General features: G+C 32.5%; 1 protein-coding gene across 1 annotated transcript in view; it reads right to left on the reverse strand.

Annotated features, from left to right (window-relative positions):
• LOC114325380 (reticulophagy regulator 3) overlaps positions 1-22,141 on the reverse strand; it is a 37,945-nt gene extending 15,804 nt beyond the window's left edge. Inside the window, exons 1-2 of the mRNA XM_028273441.2 lie at positions 21,866-22,141; positions 5,902-6,103 (exon numbers count right to left, since the gene is read on the reverse strand). Coding sequence (XP_028129242.1) covers positions 5,902-6,103; positions 21,866-22,050 — 387 coding nt within the window. The 5' untranslated portion in view covers positions 22,051-22,141. The remainder of the gene's footprint in view (positions 1-5,901; positions 6,104-21,865) is intronic.
• Positions 22,142-26,620: the final 4,479 nt, after the last annotated feature.

Raw genomic sequence — 26,620 nt, forward strand, 5'->3', positions numbered from 1 at the left:
CAGAGAACGGAAGCACACGGAAGGTCGCGGGTTCTAATCCTAGACGATTCATACTTTTTTTTTATTTTTCGTTATTTTAATAAAAATTTTTTGGAAGTGGTAGATAAGAAAGTTAGTTTAATTTTTAAATAAAATACAAATAACCTGTTAAGTATATTTACTTCGTTTAAATTACCTATATAATAGAAGAATATCTTCTTACGTGCGTACAAAGTACACACACATTCTTTTTTTTTTTAGTTAAATTGTGGCTTAGTTCCCATTTAGAATAGTTGATTACAAAAATGTCACAAGGAAATAGCTTCAGAACAAGTTAATAATTATTAATGTGAAAGCTTTAGGTCTTCCTTTTATTTTAATTTTGGACGGTAATACTAGTTCACTTATAGTCTCTTAACTTTTTCATACTGTTTTAAAATGTTGTTAAACTCATTAAAACAACTAAATAATTGTCCACACTGCATAGTTAATTTAAAAACATACACTAAACAAATAAAAAATAAGAAATCTCTTTACTAATCAATATTAAAATTAAAGTGTAAACACAACGCGATTAAACAAATTCCAACACTGACTTTTTTATTTGCGTACAAGTTCCTAGACACAGCGTTATATTTAGGTATATTGGGTATTTGGCCAGCTCGTCATCGGGGAATAAAGGAAAAATATTTATATTCTAATAAAATTTATCGTATGTCGTTGTAATAATATATACCAGTTTGTTGAGTTTATAGTTTGATACAGTTTTTGAAGGAAATGAAAGAATGTTTACTATTGAAAATAAAACCATTTTGTAAAAGTACAAATTTTCTATGAATAGTTCAAACGATCAAAAACACTTTTAACGTCACATAACTGTATTTTTTACTGACGTTTATAATGTCTAATTTAAAATTATATATACAATTGGTGTAGAATGTAAACATACAACGGCGTGACCTCACGACGCGTTTTGGGGTGGCTGGTATAAGTTGAATTTTTAGTCGTTAGGGGCCAAACGAAAGACAAACAAAACTATTTTATCTTTGATACCGGTTCTAAATTATGTTCTGTTGTGATTTATGACATTTTTTTCGAATTTTAAATTTTATGCAAGTTCCCTATTCTGCTGTAAATGAATCCCATATTTCTTAAAAATTTTAACGGACCTGGCAGCATTCCGCAATGCTTTTTTTATTTCGTGCTACAAAGTTTCTATCGGGATCAAATAGGGACTGTTAGAACCTCATTTTCTTTTCTTATAGAAATTAGTTCCAGAAGATTGAAGGAAAACGGTGTCCTGGTAGGCGCAGATTTCATGGCTTAAAAATATCAGAGACTGGACTGGTCTTGATTCAATATCTTTGTTTAAAGATATTGAAGATAGAAATTAGTAAAACTGATCTTCTTTAATTGCGTTCTCTAATTCTTCTTCCGCCTATTTAGCATTAAATCCCCATTATGATAGCTGATAGGGTGTCATATTTTTACATCTTTCAATATTTGGCTAATTTGTCGATATAGTATGGTATAACTAGACCCAAACCCAGACATCCAAAGTGAAAGTTATCCTCCAACACCAAATTGTTCTATATGGTCCACATAATGTTCAGAAAAAAGTCACACCATTTTGAGCGTCGGGTTTGGGGGGGAGAGGGGGGAGAAATCGGTAAATTCGTAGTTTTTTAGGTTTTTCGTCAATATTTCTAAAACTATACGGTTTAGCATGAACGACCTTTTATTCAAAAATGTTCTACATTAGATTTAAAATAAAAAAGACCCTATGCATAATCCTTCTAAATGAACGGTTCCAAAGTTACGGAGGTAGTATAGTATAATTGTCCAAAAAAGGGCCAACCCAGACATCCAAACTAAAAGTTCTTCAACACCAAATGGCTCTATATGGTCCACATATTGTTCAGTAAAAAGTTACACCATTTTGAGCGTCCGGTTTGGGGGGGAGATGGGGGAAAAGTCGGTAAAATAGTAGTTTTTTAAATATTTTTATAGTTTTCGTCAATATTCGTTTTTAGTTTTCGCCAATATTTCTAAAACTATACTTTAGCGTAAACAATGTTCTATACAAAAATGTTCTAAATGGAATTTAAAACAAAAAAGATCCTATACATAATTGTTATAAAATCAACGGTTCCAGAGTTACGGAGGGTGAAAAGTCAAGGTTCTCGATACTTTTTATATTCTTTGGGCAATTTATAGAAATTTTCTTTAACAGGATTGGGTTTTGTAAATAAAATTTGCTATTTCAGTGGCCGATGGTATGTTAGTGATAAGCCCTTGAAAATACGTCAACCTCATCACCCAAAATCATCATCAATTTCCCAAATAATATAAAAAGTATCGAAAACCTCCGTTTTTCACCCTCCGTAACTCTGGAACCGTTGATTTTATAACAATTATGTATAGGGTCTTTTTTGTTTTAAATTTTATGTAGAACATTTTTGTATAGAACATTGTTTACGCTTAAGCATAGTTTTAGAAATATTGACGAAAAACGTAAAAAAAACTACTAATTGACCGACTTCTCCCCATCTCTCCCCCAAACCGGACGCTCAAAATGGTGTAACTTTTTACTAAACAATATGTGGACCATATAGAACACTTTGGTGTTGGAGGAAAACTTTTACTTTGGATGTCTGGGTTAGGCCTTTTTTGGACCAATTATACTATACTACCTCCGTAACTTTGGAACCGTTCATTTTAGAAGGATTATGCATAGGGCCTTTTTTATTTCAAATTTAATGTAGAATATTTTTGTATAGAAGGTTGTTCATGCTAAACCGCATAGTTTTAGAAATATTGACAAAAAACCTAAAAAACTACGAATTTACCGATTTCTCCCCCCTCTCCCCCCAAACCCGACGCTCAAAATGGTGTGACTTTTTTCTGAACTTTATGTGGACCATACAGAACAATTTGGTGTTGGAGGGTTACTTTGGTCACTTTGGATGTCTGGGTTATGCCATTATTTGGATCAATTTTATCATACTAATAGATATCTTTGATCTTCTTTGGGCGTCACTTTGGGCAGTAGGCGCACAAGATATTCATTTTAATTTTAGAGGTTTGTATTTGTAGCATTCTTCTTTTTAACCTTCCTTAAAAGTCAAAGTTTCAAGAAATCATTTTACTTTTATAAACGTATCTACGACGAAAAACAAAAGTTTAAACATTTTTTGGTCTAGAGGATAAACAGTAACTAATAAACTATTATACCGATTTTGAAATTTGCACGCTCAAATTTTACGATAATGGTCAACCAGAAAATTTAATTTTTCCATTTTGTTCGCTGTGTATAGAAAATAATAGTCCGTTCTTTAAGGTACTAGTACACTTTAGAAGACCAAAAATAATCATTTTTTTCAGGAATTTTTTTTTCAGAATCTGTATTAAAAATGAACATAAAATTTTATACGTATTAATATCAGAATACAAAAAATATATCTTTTTTCATTTATGCACGTGCACTAATATTGTAGAGGGCGCGAAATTCGAGGCCTCGAAAAATGATGGCGGACAGATAATCTCAGGATTGGGATATCTGAAACAAAAAAATCGTACTGCATTTGCAAAAGGACGATCTCTTACGTGACAATTTACCACAATTTGACCAAAAAATAAAAAGGAAATATTTTTAACCATGAAAAACTGAAAAAAAACGGGCGATTTTTTCACAAATTTTTTTCAAATTTCCGTAAAATATTTTTTTTTTGGAATTTTTCACTATCGGTGGTAAATTGGCACGTAAGAGACCCCCCTTTTTCAAATGCCGTACGATTTTTTTGTTTCAGAGATCCCAATCCTGAGATTAACTGTCCGCCATCGGAACTACTTTTTTTCGAGGCCTCGACTTTGGCGCCCTCTACAATATTAGTGTACGTGCATCAATGAAAAAAGACCTATTTTTTGTATTCTCTAAGAGTTAGATATTAATATGTAATAAGTTTTATGTTCATTTCTAATAAAGGTTCTGAGAAAAAAAAATCTTGAAGAAATGTTTATTTTTGGTCTTCTAAAGTGTACTAGTACCTTAACGGTAAAATATTGCAAAACCTCTAAATTTTAAAGAACCGCTTGGATTGACATGAAAATTGGCATACACATAGCTAACAAGTCAAAGAAAAAAAGTGATATTGTGCCGATATGTGCTTTTGCCCTGGGGGTGGTTTTCACCCCCTGTTGGAGGTGAAAAAATATTCGTCCAAAGAAAGTCAGGAAATGGATAAACTGGATAATTCTAAGTAACTTTTGTTCTATAGAGTTTTTTCACTAAGTCAATACTTTTCGAGTTATTTGGCAGTGAATATGTTCATTTTTTCAACAAAATAACCACGCTTTTAGACGGTTTTTCGCAAATAACTCAAATAGTAAGTATTTTGTCGAAAAAAACATTCTAAGAAAAAATATAGCCTGTAAAAAATTTAAAAAAAAATGGTGTATACATCACGTCTCTACATCAAGTAGAAGCAGAGTTATAGCTAATGAAAAATAGGTTCATATTCGTCAAATTCTAAATGGAATACTTTAACGTGAAATAACCAAAAATGAAGCACATTTCGAGGAAAACTCATTACAACTTATTTAAAGTGTTTAAAAATATCTTCATTTTTGTTTTATAAAAAAAATATCTAGCATCAAAATTAAACAAGTTACGCTCAAAATAAAGTTAGTCCCTTTTGGTTTTGGTAAAAAAATCGAGAAAATCACCCCCTAATTAGTATCTTAAATGAACTTAATCGTTACGACCTCACAAGTTTCTTGGCTCGTGTATATATTCTTTATATGATCTGTAAGTTTCATCGGTTCAAAGTCCTTATTATTGAAAGGGTTGTAGTTAAAAGGGTTGAACGAGTTATTGATCACGAATGTATGCAAATTTAGAAACACCAAATCTTAATCAATTTTTGTCTAACAGAAAAACAAAAAAATACATGATATTCAAAAAAGCAAATCTGACTTTTTTTGTTCTTCGAGATTTTTGGTATCTCTAACAATTTTTAAGTTATTTTGAAAAAAAGCATATTTTTCAAAATTTAAATTTTTAAAAATTTTACTTTGAAACCAAATTTTCTAAAAAATAAGCACTTTGAATCAATGAAACTTACAGATCATATAAACACAACATAAGTAAAATAATTTGTGGAGCGGTAACGATTAATTTCATTTAAGTTGCTAATTAGGGGCTGGTCTTCCCGATTTTTTTTGCAAAAACAAAAGGGACCAACTTTATTTTAAGCGTAACTTACACCATTTTTTTTACTTTTTTCTAAGCTATATTTTGGCTAAGAACGTTTTTTTCGACAAAATACTTACTTTTTGAGTTATTTGCGAAAAACCGTCTAAAAATGTGGTTATTTTGTTGAAAAATGAACATATTCACTCGCAAATAACTCGAAAAGTGTTGACTTAGCGAAAAAGCTCTATAGAACAAAAGTTACTTAAAATTAGTCAGTTTACCCATTTTCGGACTTATTTTGGACATATATTTTTTCATCCCCAAGAGGGGGTGAAAGTCACCCCCAGGGCAAAAGTACACATCGGCACAATATAACTTTTTTCTTTGACATGTAAGCTATACGCACGCCATATTTCATGTCAATCCAAGCGGTTCTTTAAAATTTAGAGCAAAAACCGTGAAAGAATGGACTATAATGCGGATTAATCATATAAAGTTGTATTATAGTCCAGATAAATAAGGTAAAAATTAACCAAAGGGGGGACTTTGGCCCAGCTAGATAATACCTGACAAGTTTTTTTGACTTGGATACTCATTTTGGATATTGGACTATTCGTTTACATTTCGAATAATTTAATCAGCAACAATAACAATTAAAAATAAAACTTTATAATTTATATAAGAAGAAAAAGAAGAATAGTTAAATAATACATATTATATATACTTACAGTGAGCGAATTTTCGTTCCTAAAAGCTTTCAAGCCGTAGAATATGTCCATTATCACTATATACGTATTATCCACCATATCAGCTGACTTTATCGGTTGTTCTATTTGCCTCGTATGTGGGAAAAATGTGTCGAACAAAAAGAGAATTAACAATATAAAGAATATGAGACCAACGATTTTGATCTGCCATTGGACCATTAACCTAAAAAGAGAAGAAATAAAGTACTACCATATTTTCTAAGAGACTTATTAATATTCAGCTCAGCTGGGTACTAGTATTGTTTAAGTAAATCAGTGGCGGATCTACGGCGAGGGAAAAGGGGGAAATTCACCCCCAAAACAAGGTTGAAAATTAAAGAAAAAAATTGTTGAAACATAAAAATATAATTGCTGACATGAACCTTAAACCACAGACAGACAAATTCAGCCTAATAAACACGCTACTAATTAGAAAAATTAAGGGAACTTAATGCACAGAAGTTATTACTTATGTCTTTTATGTAGTTTGAGTTTATTTTTTTGTCTTTTGGTTGGTGTTTCATTGTAAGTTCCACCCCATCCCAACGAAAATGTTCCCTCCCAAGGCAAATGTCTAGATCCGCCACTAAAGTAAATACAAACATTTTTGGTGTGAGTAGAGCTCCTATCGCTACTATGTATTTATGTATTTTGATACCTTGGATAGCTGGCAGGATAATGGCTTGTTCTTTTGAAGGAAAAGGTAAGTTGCTTACTGCATTGGAACACGTCGATGATGATGATGCAAAAAAAAATAGTAGGTATGCTAATATTTTCAAGATCATGTGGGTAGGTATAAGTGGTCTCGAAAAATTGAGAGAACGCTGTTAGTTATCCGTGTATTAAGGGGCTATCCTAGTGTAAAAGTACGAAATTCATATACTTTTTTGTGAACATAGGCATAACCAGGGGGGTTTGGGGGTTATAACCACCCCAGTGGGATGTACTTTGAGCTTTATACGCTTAACACCATACCCCTCAGAGACTTTCCAGTAGTTGTAACCCCCTTAGGATCATCCTGGTTACGCCTATGTTTGGGAATTTCTAAAATAAAAAATACTGTACCAATTGTTTTGAAAATTTGCATGAGCATTTATTATAAAAATAAGTACATGTAAAACAATTTTCATAAAGAAATATTGAAAATTAAACGATTTATGCGCCATCTACTGGCATCGTGAAAATAAAAACATAGCTCCACTGCTGCAGTGATTAGGACCAATAGAGATCCTGAAACATAAAATTTCAAAGTTTCTACTGAAATATAAGTTATTTTCTATACCATCAGCTAGGGGTTCTTTGATCGGATAAAGATGTCAATTTGGCGGTTTTTGAAACTGAAAATGTTTTAGCTAATTTAAAATTTTTTTTCAACACTTCGTCATTTTTCCAAATTTTAACATTTTTCAAAAATCCTAGTTGATGGTATAGGAAATAATTCATATTTCAATAATCACTTTGAAATTTTATGTTTCAGGATCTCTATTATTAGTCCCAATCACTGCAGCAGTGGAGCCATGTTTTTATTTTCACGGTGCCAGTAGATGGCGCATAAATCGTTTAATTTTCAATATTTTTTTATGAAAATTGTTTTACATGTACTTATTTTTATAATAAATGCTCATGCAAATTTTCAAAACAATTGGTAAAGTACTTTTTATTTCAGAAATTCCCAAAAAAGTATATGAATTTCGTACTTTTACACTAGGATAGCCCCGTAAAGGCAAAAAGAAATCGATTCGGAAAAATTACTAAATAATTGTCTTGTGTATTTTAAACAATTAAAAACCTTTTTAAACTGGTAGCGATCCACTGTAGACAAGGGTAATAAGCTAGAAATAGACCATGTTCGGGACACTCAAAGATCCAGGTAGCTGACTACTTTTTTAGTTATTGTAGACCTATAGGAAGAAAACCTACCTATTTCCTGCCTAGAGTTCGCGTCTGTTTTTTAATTATTAACAATTTAGTGCAAAAATCGCGATATTTTCGATTTTTTTGCACCCCATTCAAAAGTTAAATAGTTGACATAAAATTACAAAGTTTAATTTTTTAGAACATTAAAAAACCTTCAAAATGACGATTTTTGAAAGTTAAAAAGTTAATTTGTTGCTACGCAAACTGCAAAATAAGTGAAAATCGTTATTTGTTAATAAATTTTACAAAAACTACCTTAGAACTTTAGTGTTTCACCCAAAGTTGGGTATTGGGGTACTTAACAAACCCTCAAAATTTGAGACCGATCCATTAATTAGTTTAAGAGTTATTCTACTTGTTTATCCCAGAGACCTTTATTTTGCAATAACATAAGACAGAAAATAATGAAGATAGGGCAATTCTGAGTATGCCAAATAAAAGTAGAAAACTGATACTATCAAAATGTACTAAAAAACGATAAAAAGATTATCTAATATAGTCAAAAATCCTAATGAAAAATTTGTGAAATTTTGTAGTTTAAAAACATTTAGAATAACTTTAAAAATATTGTCTGTAGAAAAAGTCATTTTACGTATTAGAAAAGCTGGTATTTTACACGAATTTTTAAAAATGTAGTTTAATTGGTGACTAGTCGTGGTAAGTGAAGGGGGAGCTGGGAGCCGACAAATGCACGTGTTCAAAAACTATAAAAAGCAACTTAAAACTACTACCATTTTCTATATCTCGGGATCTACTGAATATATTTGGATCGTTCTTATTTTAATTTGTATGTAATTTTTCTGTACATTACAAATATGCAATTTATCTAGACATTTATTAATTAATAAACAGTCTAATTTGTTTAAAACAATTTTTGAAAAAATAATGTTTTCCCAAAAATCCATGATTTTAATCATACTATCCCTATTAATCATAGAAAACGTTAAGGTATACTTTAATAAATAAATTATCTTCAATAAATAATTATCTAATAAAAATCATTTATTTATTAAAGTGTACTTTAACTTTTTCTGTGATCATTAATGATACTATGATTTAAAAAATAGATTTCTGTAAAAAAAATATTTTTTCAAGAATTGTTTAAACAAATTAGACTGTTTATTAATTAATAAATTACAAATTGCATATTTGTAATGTACGTAAAAATGACATACCAATTAAAAAAGAAAGATCAAAATCCATTGAGTTGATCCGGAGATACAGCAAATTATATTCGTTTGAAATTGCTTTTTCTGTATTTTAACTCGCTGGATTTGTAGATTCCCCCTAGTAATCGTTTGCACTACATTTTTGAAAAATCGTAGAGGGTGCTGTGAAGGTATAATGTTTGTGCAAATTTTTTAAGGAAAAATACAAATCCCATTCTTTAAAATGGTATTAATGAGATTCCTTAATTATTATAAACAAATTAGCTGTGAATTAAAAACAACGTATGGCTAACTTTGTACCAAATGAGCCCAGGCTAAATTTTTTTATTTGAAAATTCGTTTTAAAATACTATCTTTTCGAATATATAAAAAGATTGTTTCTACGGACAACATTTTTAAAGTTATTCTAAATGTTTATAAACTACCAAATTTTAAAAATTTGGCATTAGGATTTTTGACTATGTTAATTACTTTATCTTTTTTTAATACATTTTGATACTACCACTCTTCTACTTTCATTTGGCATACTCAGAATTGCACTATCTTCATTATTTTCTGTCTTATCTTATTGCAAAATAAAGGTCTTTGGGATAAACAAATAGAATAACTCTTAAACTAATTAATGGACCGGTCTAAAATTTTGAGGGTTTGTTAAGTACCCCAATGTCCAACTTTGGGTGAAACACTAAAGTTCTAAGGTAGTTTTAGTAAAAGTTATTAACAAATAACGATTTTCACTTATTTTGCAGTTTGCGTAGCTACAAATAACTTTTTAACTTTCAAAAATCGGCATTTTGAAGGATTTTCAATGTTCTAAAAAACTGAATTTTGTAATTTTATGTCAACTGTTTAGTTTTTGAATGGAGTGCAAAAAATCAAAAAAATCTCGATTTTTGCACTAAATTGTTAATAATTAAAAAACGGACGCGAACTCTAGGCAGGAAACAGGTAGGTTTCCTTTCTATAGGTCTACAATAACTAAAAAAGTAATCAGCTACCTGGATCTTTGAGTGTCCCGAGAAAATCCTTATTACCCTGGACTATTGATAAATAACAGTAATAGAAATGATCAGGTAATAAAACAAAAATTTCTTATGTAAACATTTTGAATTTTCCTGGTAGTACATATTATCTACTAATCGCTATAAGCATAGTAAACGCGACAAGAATGGAATGAATGAATGGTATTTTATTATCTACAAAAAACAATGACTCAGTAATAAACGATTGGGTAGATTATAACTACTATTAAAAAAATAGTATGTGCATTGGGGAACGGAGGTTACGCATCAGGAAACAAGTTTGATTAAATATTTTTATCAATATTGTGAAAAAAAATTGGGAGATGAAGCGTTTCAAACAAGGACAAATCTTAGATTTTTATGCGTGACAAATGATTTTGAATCTATTAATTTATACAACAAAAATACATTTCGACCTAATCTACAACAAAAATTGTTTTTACAAGTATTTTACAAAGCTGTAATCCAGAGCGATAAGATTTTTCTCGTGATACTGACTTAGATAGGCCAACGACAGTTGTTTTGAGTATAGTATGCACCTCTATAACAAGAACCTATCAGTGGCGGATCTACTGGGAGGGAAAATGGGGAAATCCTCCCCGAACCCCCTAACAAGGTCCAAAATTAAAGAAAAAATTGTTAAAACATAAAAATATATTAGCTAACATGAAACTTAAGCCACAGACAGACAAATTCAACTCAATAAATACGCTAGTTAGAAAAATTAAGGGAACTTAATGCATATAAGTTATTATTTATGTAAAAATCTAAGAGGAAAATAAAATTCCTGTAGCTGGCTGTAGGTATACCATAAATTACAAAAATACGAGATCCTTTGTAAAAGCTATATTTAAAATTCCCTAAATAAGGCTTACATTAAATCACAGAACGTTTTCGGATTAAAAAATCCATCATCAGTGTTACTAAAACCGAAAAAATAGCATGCCTGAGCCACCAAAATATTTTGGGTAAAAACCCTTTAAATGTTGAAAAATGTTGTAAAATACTACATATTTTTAATAATACTTAATGATGTTGCAAATATTCCTGGATATTACACATGATAACACAGGATTCTCCCACGTGGTTGGAACTTAACCCTTAACTTGGCGCGCCTATAACCGCTGTAAGAAAAATGTTTTTGCATACTGAATGTCATTTGTAGAGGGCTCCATTATCAGAGTCAATTACATTTTTTTTTCTATTTTAAATTTTTTGACATTTTATTGACATTGTATCCCATAAGATACACTGCTAGGCGTACCGTACATTACAATGTACCTCGCAAGACACATTGCCAGGAACACTATGAAACCAGTACTGATGCCCAACAGATACATTGCCAGGTTATTAAAAAAATACCTCCGTATCTAGAAAGATACATTGCGAAGATGTATATTTGTAGTTTGGACCAATATAATAAATAATATTGGGTTATTGAATTAAAACAAAATTATCAAAATTCCACAAAATATAATGAAAACAATAAACAAATCTACAATAAATTGTTTCGCTAAAAGTCTTTAGAATTTTCAAGACTTTCAGCGAAACATTTGTAGATTTGTTTAATGTTGTCATTTTATTTTGTGGAATTTTGTGTTACTTCAATTATGAATAGATGGCTTTTTGTGTAGGGGTTTCAACCATACACATAGTATTTGAATCAATTAATATATTAATCATATACATTTATAAATTATAAATAAACTACAATGATGATCAAACAATTATTTTTAAAGCTTAAATTCAAAACTTCAAATAAAACTTGGAACACTCAAAAAATAAAAGTAAAAAGTAATTATAAGTACATAGTTAAACAATTACAAAATTTAGTTATTATGAAAATCCTAAAAACATAATAATAATCTCGTCCAACATAAAACATAATCTCGCCCTACATTTTGTACAACTCATTGCTGTTTGTCCTTTGCAACAGTTACGGGATCATCCTTTGGTTGTTAAAGTTGGAAAGTGTCCGAAAAGATCTTTTCTGACATCTTCCCCAGGTATATTCTGGATGTGACTACGAATCTTGTTTTTCGGTGTCATCGATAATGCCTCCAGATGGATGACGTCACTAGTATTATGCCAAAAAATCGTAATTTAAAAATAAAAATCGATCTGTTTCAGGAATTTCTAATAATATTGTTTATTTAGCTAATAATGAATTTGTGCGTTACTTTATAGACGCACTGTATATACCCAATATATAAAAAATAGAATTCAATACATAATATGAAAACATACTGTATTCAAAAAATATTGACGGGACATCCTAATAATATACCAAATGTTTTTATCACTTTTCTGTTAATCCTCTAATGGGCAAAGTAGCTAATAAGAAACAGTTAGTATTTGTCCGTATACCGGGTACTGTATCCAAAAAGATACTCATTCAATTTTCATCAGTACCTGCCAATGTATATTCAAGGATACTATCTAAATTGCCGCTAACCTGGCAATGTATTTTCAGAGATACTACTTTTCAAACTGATCCTATCTGTGTGTTTATAAACAAATCCTGAATATTATTTTATACGATGGTTTGTTGCAGGCCTAATTATCTAGAATTATAGTTTACCAATTCATATAATAGTTCAAAACATTTAAAAAATGAATTTACTTTCCGAATGACACAAAGTAACACCTTCTTTGAAAGCCATTTTGAGCACGCTTACATAAAACGGTCTCTCATTGGTGGAAATCTCTGTCTATGACATTCAAATTAATTTATTGGTTAGGCGAATGCTTTATGGAGAGGGTACGTTTAAAATCTCGCGGCAACTTTACGTATATATAGAGAAATTCATTTGAATAAATAACGTATCCTGGAGTACACACCGCCAAGTTAAGGGTTAAGGAGTTAAATGGCCAAGTTGGCCATTAATCTCCAATATGTGAGGTTTCAATCCTACCAATCAATTATATTCACATTCACGAAGCTTCCGACATTATAACCCATATTACAAAAACAGGAAAATGAACAACTTAAAAAGTACAAGCATCAGAAGAAAATAAATGCAACAAATAAACCGAATTCCTATCATAATTCAATAAAATTGTGTTTTGACTAGGAAAGTTTTGGGGTAATTCTGATTTCTTCCGTTAGATATGTATTTTGAGCTGCTGAATTTTTCGTGACGGGACATTGAAAAATGGAGAAAAAAGCGTAAAATTTCTGCTTTTTCTCGATTTTTTTGCTTAAATCTCGAAAACTATTAACTTTCAGTAAATGGTCTGTTAACAGAAATTAAAGTACCTACTTAAAATTATCTACAAATATCACTATGTATTTACTTTTTTTTTCAGACGAACCGTTTGGTCTAAAATGCAACTTGAAAATTGCCCATTTTTAACGGTCTCGGCAAAACCCACTTTTTACATTCCAAAACTTTATTTTTATTAAAATGCTGTCATTTAATAAATTTCTCCTACTTTTCTGCACAAATAATAAATGTTAGTTCATTTGGTATGCCCTCATCCTAAGAGGCCGGGAATGTCTCTGCTTTTCCCTTAGGAGCTACTGCATGTTTTGGTGCAATACAAGAAATGCCACCTATGACGTGAAAAGTGTGGTATCCGTCGATTGTATGTACCGGGTGTCCCAATAAGAATGGCTCTCGGCCATATCTCAGGAACCGTTTATAGTAGAGCTTTGAAATAAAAAATTTTATAACAAAAGTTGCCTCAGGAAAAGCCTGGAAATTATTTTCATAATTGTGGGTCCACCGCTAGAGGGCGTAATTGAATATCAAAAATAAAAAAATCTAAATTTTACAAAATTTTCCTAATGAAGGGACACTGGAAATCCGATTATTGTATTCTTCATCAAATTCTGCGCATATTTGATTTAACAAGTTTAACTCTACCTTTGCAAATAAGAGGTGGGGGTGAGTGGGAACCTTGTTATGAAAAAATGGCTGTATGTCCGGTTCTGCTAAATCAAATTTTGAAAACTGGGTCTTGTTGAAGACAGATCTTTTTCTTCAATGTAAGCGTGATCATTTTGAACCATCCTAATAAGTAATAAGCCAGCTGGGAGGCGGTATTTAATTTTTTTCAGAAATCTAGTTTTCTTTGGAAAATATTAAATACAAGTATGCATTTTTAATCATACTTTATAAAATTAGATTAAATTAGCAATAGAATAGCGAAAACCGCATGTCGATATCTTTTTTTCTATCTCAAGATATCTCGAGAAACGTGTAAATTTTATACATAACTGTTACTATCACCGGTAAACCAAGTTAATGAAAAGTAGTGTGCTGTGGAAAAAAACAAAATAACATTTTCCAGATGTCAACGTATAAAAATATAATTAATTAAAACAACAATATAAAGAGAAACAATACTATTAAAATTACATATAACACAGAACAAAAAGAACTACTTAGTGACGACCTAAATATTCAAATTGTTGCCCATCATACACTACTCTAGAATACATTATCCAGAGAATACTAAACGCCATTCAAAGCATATCGAGAGCAGAAATTGAGGCTGCTGTTCAATATACTCTTGAAAGAGTAAATGTTTGCAACGAAAATGATGGGCAAAAATTTGGACGTTTATGTCATCACTAAATAGTTGTTTTTATTTCTTTGTAATAGGGCTTTTCAACGCTTCTCATTTGTTTCGAGCCTCTGTCATATGCCGTATAATCCGTGTATAATATTAATATACGAGATATGAACGAGGCTCGAAACAAATGAGAAGCGTTGAAAATACCTAATATACGTTGACAACTGGAAAATGTTTCTTTGTTGTTTCCATAGCAGACTACTTTTAATGAATTTCGTTTACCGGTGACAGTAACAGTTATGTTTTTAAATTTACACGTTTTGTAAGATATCTCGAGATAGAAAAAAGGTATTAACATGCGGTTTTCGCTATTCTGTTGCTAATTTTGTCTAATTTTGTAATATGGTATTAAAAATGCATGTTTGTATTTAATATTTTCCAAGGAACACTAGATTTCTGAAAAAAATTAAATAACGCCTTCTAGCTGGCATATTACTCAGTAAGTTGGTTCGAAATCATAACTTTTACATTGACGAAAAAGATCTGTCTTCAACAAGACCAAGTTTGCAAAATTTGATTAAGCAGAACCGGACTCACAGCCAGTTTTTCATAACAAGGTTCCCACTCACCCCCACCTCTTATTTCCAAAGGTAGACCTAAACTTGTCAAATCAAATATGCGTAGAATTTTATGAAGAATACGACGATCGGATTTCCAGTGCCCCTTCATTAGGAAAATTTTGTAAAATTTAGATTTTTTAATTTTTGATATTCAATTACGCCCTCTAGCGGTGGTCCCACAATTATGAAAATAATTTCTAGGCTTTTCCTGAGGCAACTTTTGTTATAAAATTTTTTATTTCAAAGCTCTACTATAAACGGTTCCTGAGATATGGCCGAGAGCCATTCTTATTGGGACGCCCGGTACATTAAAATCAGCGTTATTGTATGCCTGCTGTGTAAAGCACGGCAGGTCAATTTTCTGCGGATCGCCTGCGAATGCTGACACTTCCAGGCAAACAGCTTTTGTATAGGATGAACAAAACCTCAAAGAAACTACATCAACCTATTTTCTTGAGCCGTAAACCGCATATTCGGATTCAGCAGCCCAAAATACATATTTATATAATGACAGAAATCAGAACTACCCCAAAACTTTCCTACTAGGGAGCTCGTAGAGTACAAATTGACTGAATTATCAATAGCTCAATCATTAGGAGTGGCTGATGCTGATGCTGTAGAGAGAATAGAAACACTGAAGTGAAACTGGATAGGTCACAGATAACAGATGGACAAAGTGGATACCGGAATGGAGACCAAGAGATAATGCCTACTAAGGCAGAGGTCGTCCACCAACAAGTTGGACTAACAATCTAAAACAATGCCATGGGAATAGGATGCAAGGGGCACAAGATCAAAGCACTGACTGTGATAAAGAGAACAGTGCAAAAGATCCGTGTAGCTCAAAGAGTGATGGAGCATGTTATGTTGGGAGTTTCACTGCAAGACAAGATCCCAAGCCATCTGCTACGATGAAAATCAGTAGTGGCTGATGCTGTAGAGATAATAGCAACACTGAAGTGAAACTGGGCAGGTCACAGCCCAAATAACAGATAACACATGGACAAAGCACAGTTCGTCCACACACTGACACGTTGGACTGACGACGATCTAAAACATTGCCATAAGAATTGGATGCAAGAGGCATAAGATCAAAACAGATGGAAATTATGAGGGAGATCCATATCCGGCGGTGGACTAGTGGACAAGCGAAAATTGAATGATGAATCCACAGTTGGACATTTTTCAATGAAGAGGAGTATGATTTTAAACTTTAAAAAAAAATTAGAATAACAAAACATTCAAGAACATAAACAATGTCTGGTGTATAGTTGTTGCAGTATAAGTTTGTAAACAAATATTTAAAAAATGTTAAATGCACCATTTCAGACACAATATTGATGAAAAGTATGTATAATTTATTTTCTATGAATATTATTCAGCTCGTGTTCCAAAAACACTCCAATTATAAACAATTATATTTTTAGTTTTATGAATGTTGTTGACTGTGAGGATTCTAATGCTATTTGTGTCAAAAAATGTTGATGACTTGCAATATAGAATGAAGAATAAAATAAAAATCTTAATGAGACGCAATAACATCAATTTCGTAAATGAAAAGAATTGCCAAATATTGTTCTGCAATAATTGTTATTATTTTGCAATAAATTTGTTAAAAAGTAAAACAGATTAACTGGTTGATTGCCGACTACTCCGATTGGAGTGTGCTGGACTCCTTTGATGATGCCGGCTACTCCTATCAGAGTATAGATCACATAATCGAAGTAAGGCTCACGGAGTAGCCGGCATTACTGAAGGAGGCCGTTTTGTCCATCGGCAATCAACCTGTTAAGAAATGATTTGAGATTTCATGGGATAAAAATATGTATAGGCCATGATGAGCCAAAAATACACAAGATTTCGTAGTACTACTATGAATTAACATTTGTTACGTACTTACCGAAATAAATAATTAAAAACAACAAAAATTACCAAACTATAGAGAGTATCTTCATTTTAATGAATTTCACAATGGATTTTAACTTTTCAAAGCCCAAATATGAAAGCAAATCCAAACGAGATCGGAATGGAACTGATGCAGTGAACAACAAACAGGCAACAATAATGAGTGAAATGATAGCTAGTGATATTCAGGGGTTAAGAGGAGGTGTGTGCTGATAGCAGTATTAAAGAATCTTACAAGTTCCATGTTAGACTCCCCAGACGGTATTGAGCAATTATTTGTCAAAATAGGAACAGGTTTGGACACGACCATAATTGCTGCTGTCTATATTCCACCACGTTCTCCATTAAACAAGTACCAGAACTTCATTACCACAGTAGATTGTATTATGGAAAATCATGAAGAATCTGTATGGCTTTGTGGTGATTTTAATATGCCATATTGCACTTGGTCAACCGAAGATTTCTGTTCAGTACCGGTGGTGGAGGTTGGTGAACGGAATCATACAAGTGATATGGTCATCCTAATAGCAGACTCTTGTGCATTTCACAACTTATATCAGGTGAATGAAGTCCCCAACAACACTGATAGAATCCTGGATCTGATACTATCCACTAATGAAAATACTTCTGTTACACTGAGTGACGACCCATTGGTACCAGCTGATAGATATCATCCTCCATTGAATATTCAGATTAAGACTCACAATACGAATCACACAAATGAAAGCAGTCCTCAGAATGATATATTTTATTATGATTTTAAATCAGCTGATTTAACTCTCTTAAACGACTGTTTAAGTCAAATTAATTGGGATGAATTATTATTCAATCACACAGTCAATAATATGGTAAACATTTTTTATGATATTCTGAACTTTTTTGTTCAAGCTGTAATTCCTCAAAAAAAAAGTATCTAAGTAAAAGAAAATTTCCATTATGGTTTACCCCAGAGTTGAAGCAGCTGACAATCCAGAAAAACAGGCTCACAAAAGATTTAAAAATTCAGGGTTAAGAGGTGATTATGTTGATTATAGCATACTTCGAGCTGAGTGTAAAAACTTATCTCAATTGAGCTACCTACAGTTCGTTGAAAAATCTGAATTTTCTTTAACAGATCAAAGAAATATAAAACAGTTCTGGAACTTTGTTAAGAGCAAGCGAAGTGGAAATGAATTACCTTTGTTGTTCTTTAATGATAAAGACTGTCAGTTAGGACCTGATCTGCCTGATCTTTTTGCAGAATATGTTCATTCAGTTTACACTGATAAAAATATCAATCCGCAAAGTAAACCCTCATTTAATCATATTTGTATCTCCAATTATAATATTCCTATATCAACCATTTGAGGAGATGGCTAATATTGACATAACGAACGGACCAGGTCCAGATGGCATCCCTCCTTCAGTTCTGAAATCTTGTAGTTTTGTTCTTTCATGTCCACTTTATGTGATATTCAATAAATCTCTTGCTTCAGGTATCTTTCCAGATTTCTGGAAAGCGAGTTATCTTACGCCTATCTATAAGTCTGGTAACAGAGCTAATATATCCAACTATAGACCAGTATGCAGTCTTAATTCCATTCCAAAATTATTTGAGAAAATAGTAGCGGCTTATTTAAGATCAAAATTCAGTTTGACAGTAATAGAAGAGCACTTTGGGTTTCTTAGCAAAAAATCTGCAGAATTAAATTTAATTACTTTTGCTAACTATCTGTTGGACGTCTTGGATGGGGGCGGGGAGGTTAATGCGATCTACACAGGCTTTTCCAAGGCATTCGACAGGGTAAATCACAAAATTTTGCTCAACAAACTAGAAACTGCTGGTATTCAAGGAACATTATTGGAATGGCTAGCCAGTTATCTAACTGAAAGATGTCAAACTGTAAAGGTAAATAATTACATGTCTAAAAATATTCCCAACCTCTCTGGAGTACCGCAAGGGTCCCACCTGGGACCCTTATTATTTGTATTATTTGTCAATGATATTTCGGACTCTTTTAGATTTGCTGAATTCTTGTGTTTTGCAGATGACCTGAAATGCTACCTTAAAATTTTCTCCCCAGAGGACTGTCTTAAGCTTCTATCAGATCTGGCCAGACTTGATGAGTGGTGTGAGATCAACGCCATAGATCTAAACATCACTAAGTGCTACTCCATAACTTTTACTAAAAAACTTAATAAAATCAATTTTGAATACAGTATTAAAGGGACACCATTGTCCCAAGTCTCATCTATTAGGGACCTTGGAGTCACAATGGACTCCACACACTCTTTTGTCAATCACATTGACATCAGTTTCTTAGTTCAAGAGCACTTAGGATGCTTGGATTCATTAAGTGAAGAACACATGACTTTAGGAGTATTAATGCTATTAGATTGCTGTACTGTAGTCGTGTCATGCCTTTGTTGGAATATTGTTCTTCAGTTTGGAGCCCCCATTATACTTCACACATTCACAGAATTGAGTAGGTGCAGAGAAAGTTCCTTAGGTACCTAGCATATAAATCCAATATACCTCGTGTAAATGAGTTTTCATATGATTTTGCATTATTACAAGATATATTTTCTCTGCCTACTTTGAAAGTGAGGAGGGGTCAGGCAGATCTCAAAATATTTTTTAAACTCATTAATAGCATGATCGACTGTCCTTCACTAATTTCCACAATGTTGTTAGCAGTTCCAATTAGAAACACCAGATCAGTTAATGTATTTCATCAGCCATTTAGGAGAACCAATGTTGGCCTTAATTCTTATATACCTAGAGTGTCACGAATGGCTAACTGTTATGCTGATACTTTAACCCGCCAGTGGTCGCTATATGAGATTTTCTCTCACGGCTTCAGAAAATTGCGCCACAACTTTTTTTCTGGGAAATTATATGCGCTGTAGTTCCTTCTAGTTTCCTAACTATCCTCCCTCGACAATCTAATAGACTCGTCCGCTCAGATAGTGACTCAGTTTACTTAGTATCACCATATTGTTGAGTCAGTGCGCTTCATGTGAGAGATTCTCTCATCAAGCAACCACCGGCGTCACCAACTGTGTAAAAATTAATTTTATTTTTGCCCTTAAAACCTAAAATAATATACTTTTATGATGTAATAAAAGGCGTCGTGAATGTGGTCGATGATATGAAAATCCTATATTCGGTTTCAAGGGTTAGTTGTAGATTTTCACTTACCATATTATATTTTTCAATGTTAAATATTGCCGGCATCAATAGTCACATTTTATATAAAGATAATAACAATAAAACAGAAAAACGTCGTGTCTTTTTAAAGCAAAGGGCTTTATCGTTGATGAAAGCTCATTTTTTTGTAAAATTTTGTAAAGAAAGGCGAAAGTTGGATATGTGAGAGAAAATCTCATGCACGACCACTCGCGTAACAACCTATCTAGCGACCAATCCCGGGTTAATGAAAGCTTTAGTAAATTTTTGAGCCTGTTAAAGCAAATTGTGATATAAATTGTTCAATGTGAAGGTGTAGCAAGATATTGTAATAACGTATAACTGATGATTTTGTACCTGTCAGTTTCATATTTATATCAATGTTGTATTGTTTTATTATTTTAACTTTATTTTTCTAAGCACATTTTAGACTGTATTTAGACTGTTTTTATGTTAAGATTTTATTACTTGACTAATTCTATTGAGGTTTTTAAACTGTAAATTGTATTAAAAGTGGGCAAGGCCCGTTAATAAATAAATAGCATCCAACATACTAATAGGTCTTAAAAGAAAAATCTATCAGTTTGTATTATCAGTGTTGACTTACAGAGCGGAAATGTTGACTGTGCCAAGGAGAAGAGTGTGACAAAAGATCCATGTGACTCAAAGTGTGATGGAGCATTGGTCGTTTCACTGCTAGACAAGATCCCAACCACCAGCTACGAAGAAGATCAGGAGTGGCTGATGCTGTGTAGAGAGAATAGAAGAATAAAAGAGAGTATAGAAGAATAGAGAATTCCACTGAAGTGGAACTGGCAACTCAAGTAACTCAAATGATAGATAATAGATGGACAACCAGATACTCGAATGATGATCCAGAGATGATGCCTACTGAAGCAGAGGTCCACTAACACATTGAACTGACAATCTAAAACGTTGTCATAGGAATTTGATGCAAGAGGAACAAGATTGAAACAGATGGAAATTATGAGGGAGATCTATATCCAGCAATGAACAAGCGAAAATTGAATGATCTATGCACAGTAGGACATTTTTCAATGAAGAGTTGCATGATTTTACTCATTAAAAAAATTTAGTATAACAAAATATTCAAAACAATGTCTGGTGTAAAAATACTTTATAGTATTTAAATAATTACTTACCATAAAATTATAATATGTTGTCCCTTTTCAGACAATTGTAATGAAAAATATAATTTATTTTCTATGAATATTATTCAGCTCGTGTTTCAAAAACATTCCAATTATAAACAATTATATTTTTAGTTTTATGAATGTTGAAATGCTGTTGACTGTGAGGATTCTGCTATTTGTGGTGTCAAAAAATGTTGATGACTTGCAATATAGAGTGAAGAATAAAATAAAAAAACCGTGATGAGACGCAATTACTTTCATTTTCATAAATAAAAAGAATTGCCAAATATTGTTCAACAAGAATTGTTATAATTTGCAATTAATTTGTTACCTAAATAAGTAAAAGAGATTAAGAAATGATTTGAGATTTCATGCGATAAAAATATTTATAGGCCATGATGAGCCAAAAATATACAAGATTCCGTAGTTCTATTAGATTCAATTAACATTTCTTGAAGTATGTACTCACCAAAATAAATAATTAAAAACAACGAAAACTACCAAACTGTAGCGAGTATCTTCCCAGCTAAGAACTTCGTAGATCTTCTCAAAATACTGTCCATACTTTCCGACTTTTTGTTCTTTGTTGGTTTCTATTCTCTTACTAAAGTAAGGGATTACAACGTCAGAAAACTTTTGTCTCAGAAAATTCATTGTTATTTTTGTAAATAAATAGTCGCAATTTCGGACCCGTGATTCACATTGGCATTGTCACAGAACACTAACCTCCTGGTGGATTGTCCCTGAAATTGAAATCGTAGTTTGTATTTGCACAGGTTTGTTAGAGCTGGGAATAGCTACGAACTGTAGTCACTGTTACTTTTTCGGTAACAGTGATGACAGGAATATGTGTGAGTATTTTAGTTTTTAATTATTGAAATTATGAGTTACCTTAGATATGTCTCTTTGGTTAATGATGATGAATATTTATAGCCATATTCTTCTTCTTCATGTGCCGTGCTCGATTATCGAGAGGTGGCTATCAATTTGGCTATAGTAATTTTGTTGACGGCAGCTCGGAAAAGGGATGCATAGGATCTGTTAAACCATTCTCTCAGGTTTCTAAGCCATGGCGTTCTTCTTCGACCTGGCCCTCTTCTTCCGTCTACCTTGCCTTGTTTTATTAAATGGCGTAGGTATATTATATCTCTCTTGGTGTCTCATAACATGGCCAAAATATTCCAGTTTGCGATTTTTGACTGTTCTGACGACTTCCGTAACCTTTCCCATCCGATGCAAAACAACTCCATTACTCTAAGGGCCGGTTGTTCGAACGCTAATCAACAATGATCACCATCAAATATTCAATTACTGTAACAACTGTCAATATCAACTTTGGTTGGGTTGCTGAAAACACAATTGATTATAATTATGAGATTAGTTAATAAATTAAAATAACAATTATTAACATAATTGATTAATTAATTTCATAATTGTAATCAATCATTATGTTTTCAGCAACCCAACCAAAGTTGACATTGACAGTTGTGACAGTAATTAAATATTTGATAGTGATCATTGTTGATTAGCGTTCGAACAACCGGCCCTAAGGGCCGGTTGTTCGAACGCTAATCAAAAATAATCATTATCAAATATTTAATTACTGTCACCAACTGTCAATGTCAACTTTGTTTCGGTTGCTGAAAACATAATTATGGATTACAATTATGAAATTAGTTAATCAATTATGTTAATAATTGTTATGTTAATTGATTAACTGATCTCATAACTATAATCAATTATGTTTTCAGCAACCCAATCAAAGTTGATATTGACAGTTGGTGACAGTAATTAAATATTTGATAGCGATCATTGTTGATTAGCGTTCGAACAACCGGCCCTAACTCTATTCACCCAACTTATTTGTAGGATTCTCCGATACACCCATATTTCAAAGGCTTCCAGTTTCTTGAGAAGTTTATCTGTTAAAGTCCAACCTTCGACACCATACAAAAGAGTAGAGAATACATAACATCTGACTGATCCAATTTTCAGACTGAAAGTAATGTTGCTTCGACATACTTAACAGTTTCTTCATCTTAAAGAATGCAGCTTTATAGTTGATTATTATCAATCATGTAGATTTACAGAAACGTTCCTAATTGATGTTTACAAAAATTGAAAGTACAGTAATCATACTTGGTATGGAAAATAATTTAACGTTTGTACGTCAATATTGAGCTGATTGCCTTCATTGAATAAATAGCAGGAACTATGTACAAAAATAGTACATAAAACGTCTTATTTTTAAACGCAATCCATATAAAATACATTTTAATAAATAAATACAGAGATTTGACCTCCAAAAATCATACCAACAAGCTGAATTTTGTTGAGAATTAATGTCAATTTTGGGACTACAAAAAGATGCAAAAAAGTTTGCTTGGGCTCTAAGCCTTTCCCTTAATGATAAATGGAAAACATCGTAAATCAAATATATACATTAACAGCACTACAGGCCTTAGAGGCCCTTGGCTTCGATAGTCTTGACTAATTTCTTCCACTTTTTGCGGTCCTGTACTTGTCCCCTCCAGTCTCTTGTACCCATTTCTTCTAGGTCAATCCGGACGGCATCAAACCACTTCCTTCGTGGTCTCCCTCTTTTTTTCTTCCCGTATTCTTCTGGTGATAAAACTCTTAGGACATTTCTTTCTTGTGGCATTCGTAAAACATGACCTAACCATCTAACTCTCTGTGCCTTGATTTTCTTAGTTATTTTAGGTTTCTTATACATCTCTATTAGCTCCTGGTTTGTTCTTCTGCGCCATTCGCCTCCTTTATATATTTATATATTTATATATTTGTAACTGTTACTCCAAGGTACTCAAATTCAGTTACCTTCTCAAATTTATAATCTTTGTCATTTGCCCTTAGAGTAATCCACTTATTTTCTTCAGCATTTTCTTCTCTCATTTCCATATACATACTTGGTTTTTCCTTGGTTTACAGTCAGGCCATATTTTTTTGCTTATTCTTCAAATTGCTTGAACATTTTTCGAAGTTCTACTCTTGAACGTGTCAGAAATACCAGGTCATCTGCAAAACCTACACACTGTTGTCTTCTGTTAATAATCGTGCCGCTTGTCTGGATATTGGCTCCTCTAATTATCTTTTCTAGTACTAGATTGAATAAGTCTGTTGACAGGAGGGGATCCCCTTGTTTTAATCCTCTGTTGACGTTAAACTGATTTGAAAAACTGCCTTCTATCATGACTTTATTGACTGTGTTGGTTAACGTCATTTTAACTAATCGTATCAGTTTCTCTGATATTCCTAGTGCTCTCATTACTTCGTATAGCCTGTTTAAAATCGATAAAGAGCATATGCAAGCCTAGATTTTATTCATAACTATCGTTTTGTAATAATTTTAACAAAAAAATTTGATCTGTTGTTCCTCTTCCCTGTCTGAAACCAGCCTGGTATTTTCCTATTATCTCTGATTCATAAGTTTTAATCTAGTTCTTATAATTTTAGCTCATACCATATACACCACTTCTAACAGTGCGATTCCTCTGTAATTTTCACATATGGTCTTATCACCTTTCTTGTGAATTGGGAAGATGAGTGCTGTGTTCCATTGCTCCGGCATTTTTTCGTTATAAGTCGAGATATTTTTTGCTGCAGTATATTTCCTCCTACCTTTAATATCTCTGCTGGCACTCCGCTTTCTCCGGCACTTTTATTATTTTTTAGGTCTTTTATTACTGTTATTATCTCCATTTCTGTCGGTGATTATGTTTGTTGTGGTTCCGCTTCTTGTATTTGTTGTTGTTGGATTTCTTGCCCTCGCTGTTGCATGTCTGTTTCTGTTTGGTCTTTATCGTTTAATAATTCTCCGAAGTATTCTGCCCATCTATTCAATTTTTCTGTCTTTGTCTCCCAGAAACATACCATCTTTATTTCTGCAAAACATTGTGCATTTATTTCGAGTCCCTCTTGTTTTTTTTACTCCTTGATAAAAATTTTTAACTTCTTTTTGAACACAGTTTTCTTCTATTATTTCTAGTTGCTTCTCCAGTGACTTTCTCTTCTTTTGCCTGCATAATCTTTTAGGTTCTCTTCTTTTGTCTTTATAATACTCTTTGCTTTTTTCTGTGTTGTTTCTAATATTTTCCATTTTTGCGTTGTTTCTCTGCTCTAGAATTTTTTTGCAGTCCCCATCAAACCATTATTCTCTCTCTTTTTTTCTGCTTTCCCAATGCTAAGGTCTGCCGCTTTTATCACAGCTGCTTGTATTAGTTCCCATTCCTCTTCTATGTTCCACGTCGTGATTCTTTCCAATCTCTTGTTTATCTCTTTCACTGTTCTTTTTGCTACCTCTTTATCTTGGATCCGCTCTAATTGGTATTTTTTCCGTTGTGTTCCTTTTCTTGGTAGTTTGGGAATTTCTTGCTTAAGTTTGACTATTGTCAATATATGATCACTGTCCGCGTCTGCTCCTCTGTAGCTTCTACAATCAGTAACAGATCTGTTGTGTTTTCAAATACAAATACGTAAATCAAATACAAATGATTATTTATGGAAGCTTCGTTGAAGCATTACCCGTGGCGTGAGGTCATTTATAATGTGAAACTTTAAATTCAGTGTTTTTTTTATACAAATTTCCAATGCCTCATTTTTGTTGCCAAAATTCAAAATCGAAATTTCATGTTAGGTATATGTTTTGAAGTTTAGGCTCTAGCAATGGAAATTCGGCTGGTCAATTGAAGTAATAGATTTTATTGATCTCATCAGAATAAAAAAAATGGCAAAAATCGCGCAACGTTTATTTATTGGACACGACATCAAAATTTCTAGAGACAATCAGACCCAAGAGATAGAAGGATTGGTCTAGGCTGGGCAGCATATGGCAGATTGAAAGACATATTCAGCAGTGAAATTCCTTTAAGCCTTAAAAGGAAAGTATAAAATCAATGTGTTCTTCCAGTACGGAGCTGAAACACTAACATTAACCAAAGCAAGGGTGTCAAAACTTAGAATAGCTCAGTGGAAGATGGAAAGATCTATACTAGGAATCAGATTTGCAGATCGAGTGAGAAATTTAGAAATAAGGCAATAAAGGACGGGTGTGCAAGATACCATAGAAATAATTACCAGAATAAAATGGAGTTTCGCCTGCCATATAGCGAGACTGCAGGATGACAGGTGGACAAAAAGACTTAGAATGGAGACCTCGCATGGACAAGAGAAACAGAGGCAGACCACCAACACGCTGGACAGACGA

This window comes from Diabrotica virgifera, chromosome 6 (assembly GCF_917563875.1).
Source record: "Diabrotica virgifera virgifera chromosome 6, PGI_DIABVI_V3a".
NCBI classification, from domain to species: Eukaryota; Metazoa; Arthropoda; class Insecta; order Coleoptera; family Chrysomelidae; genus Diabrotica; species Diabrotica virgifera.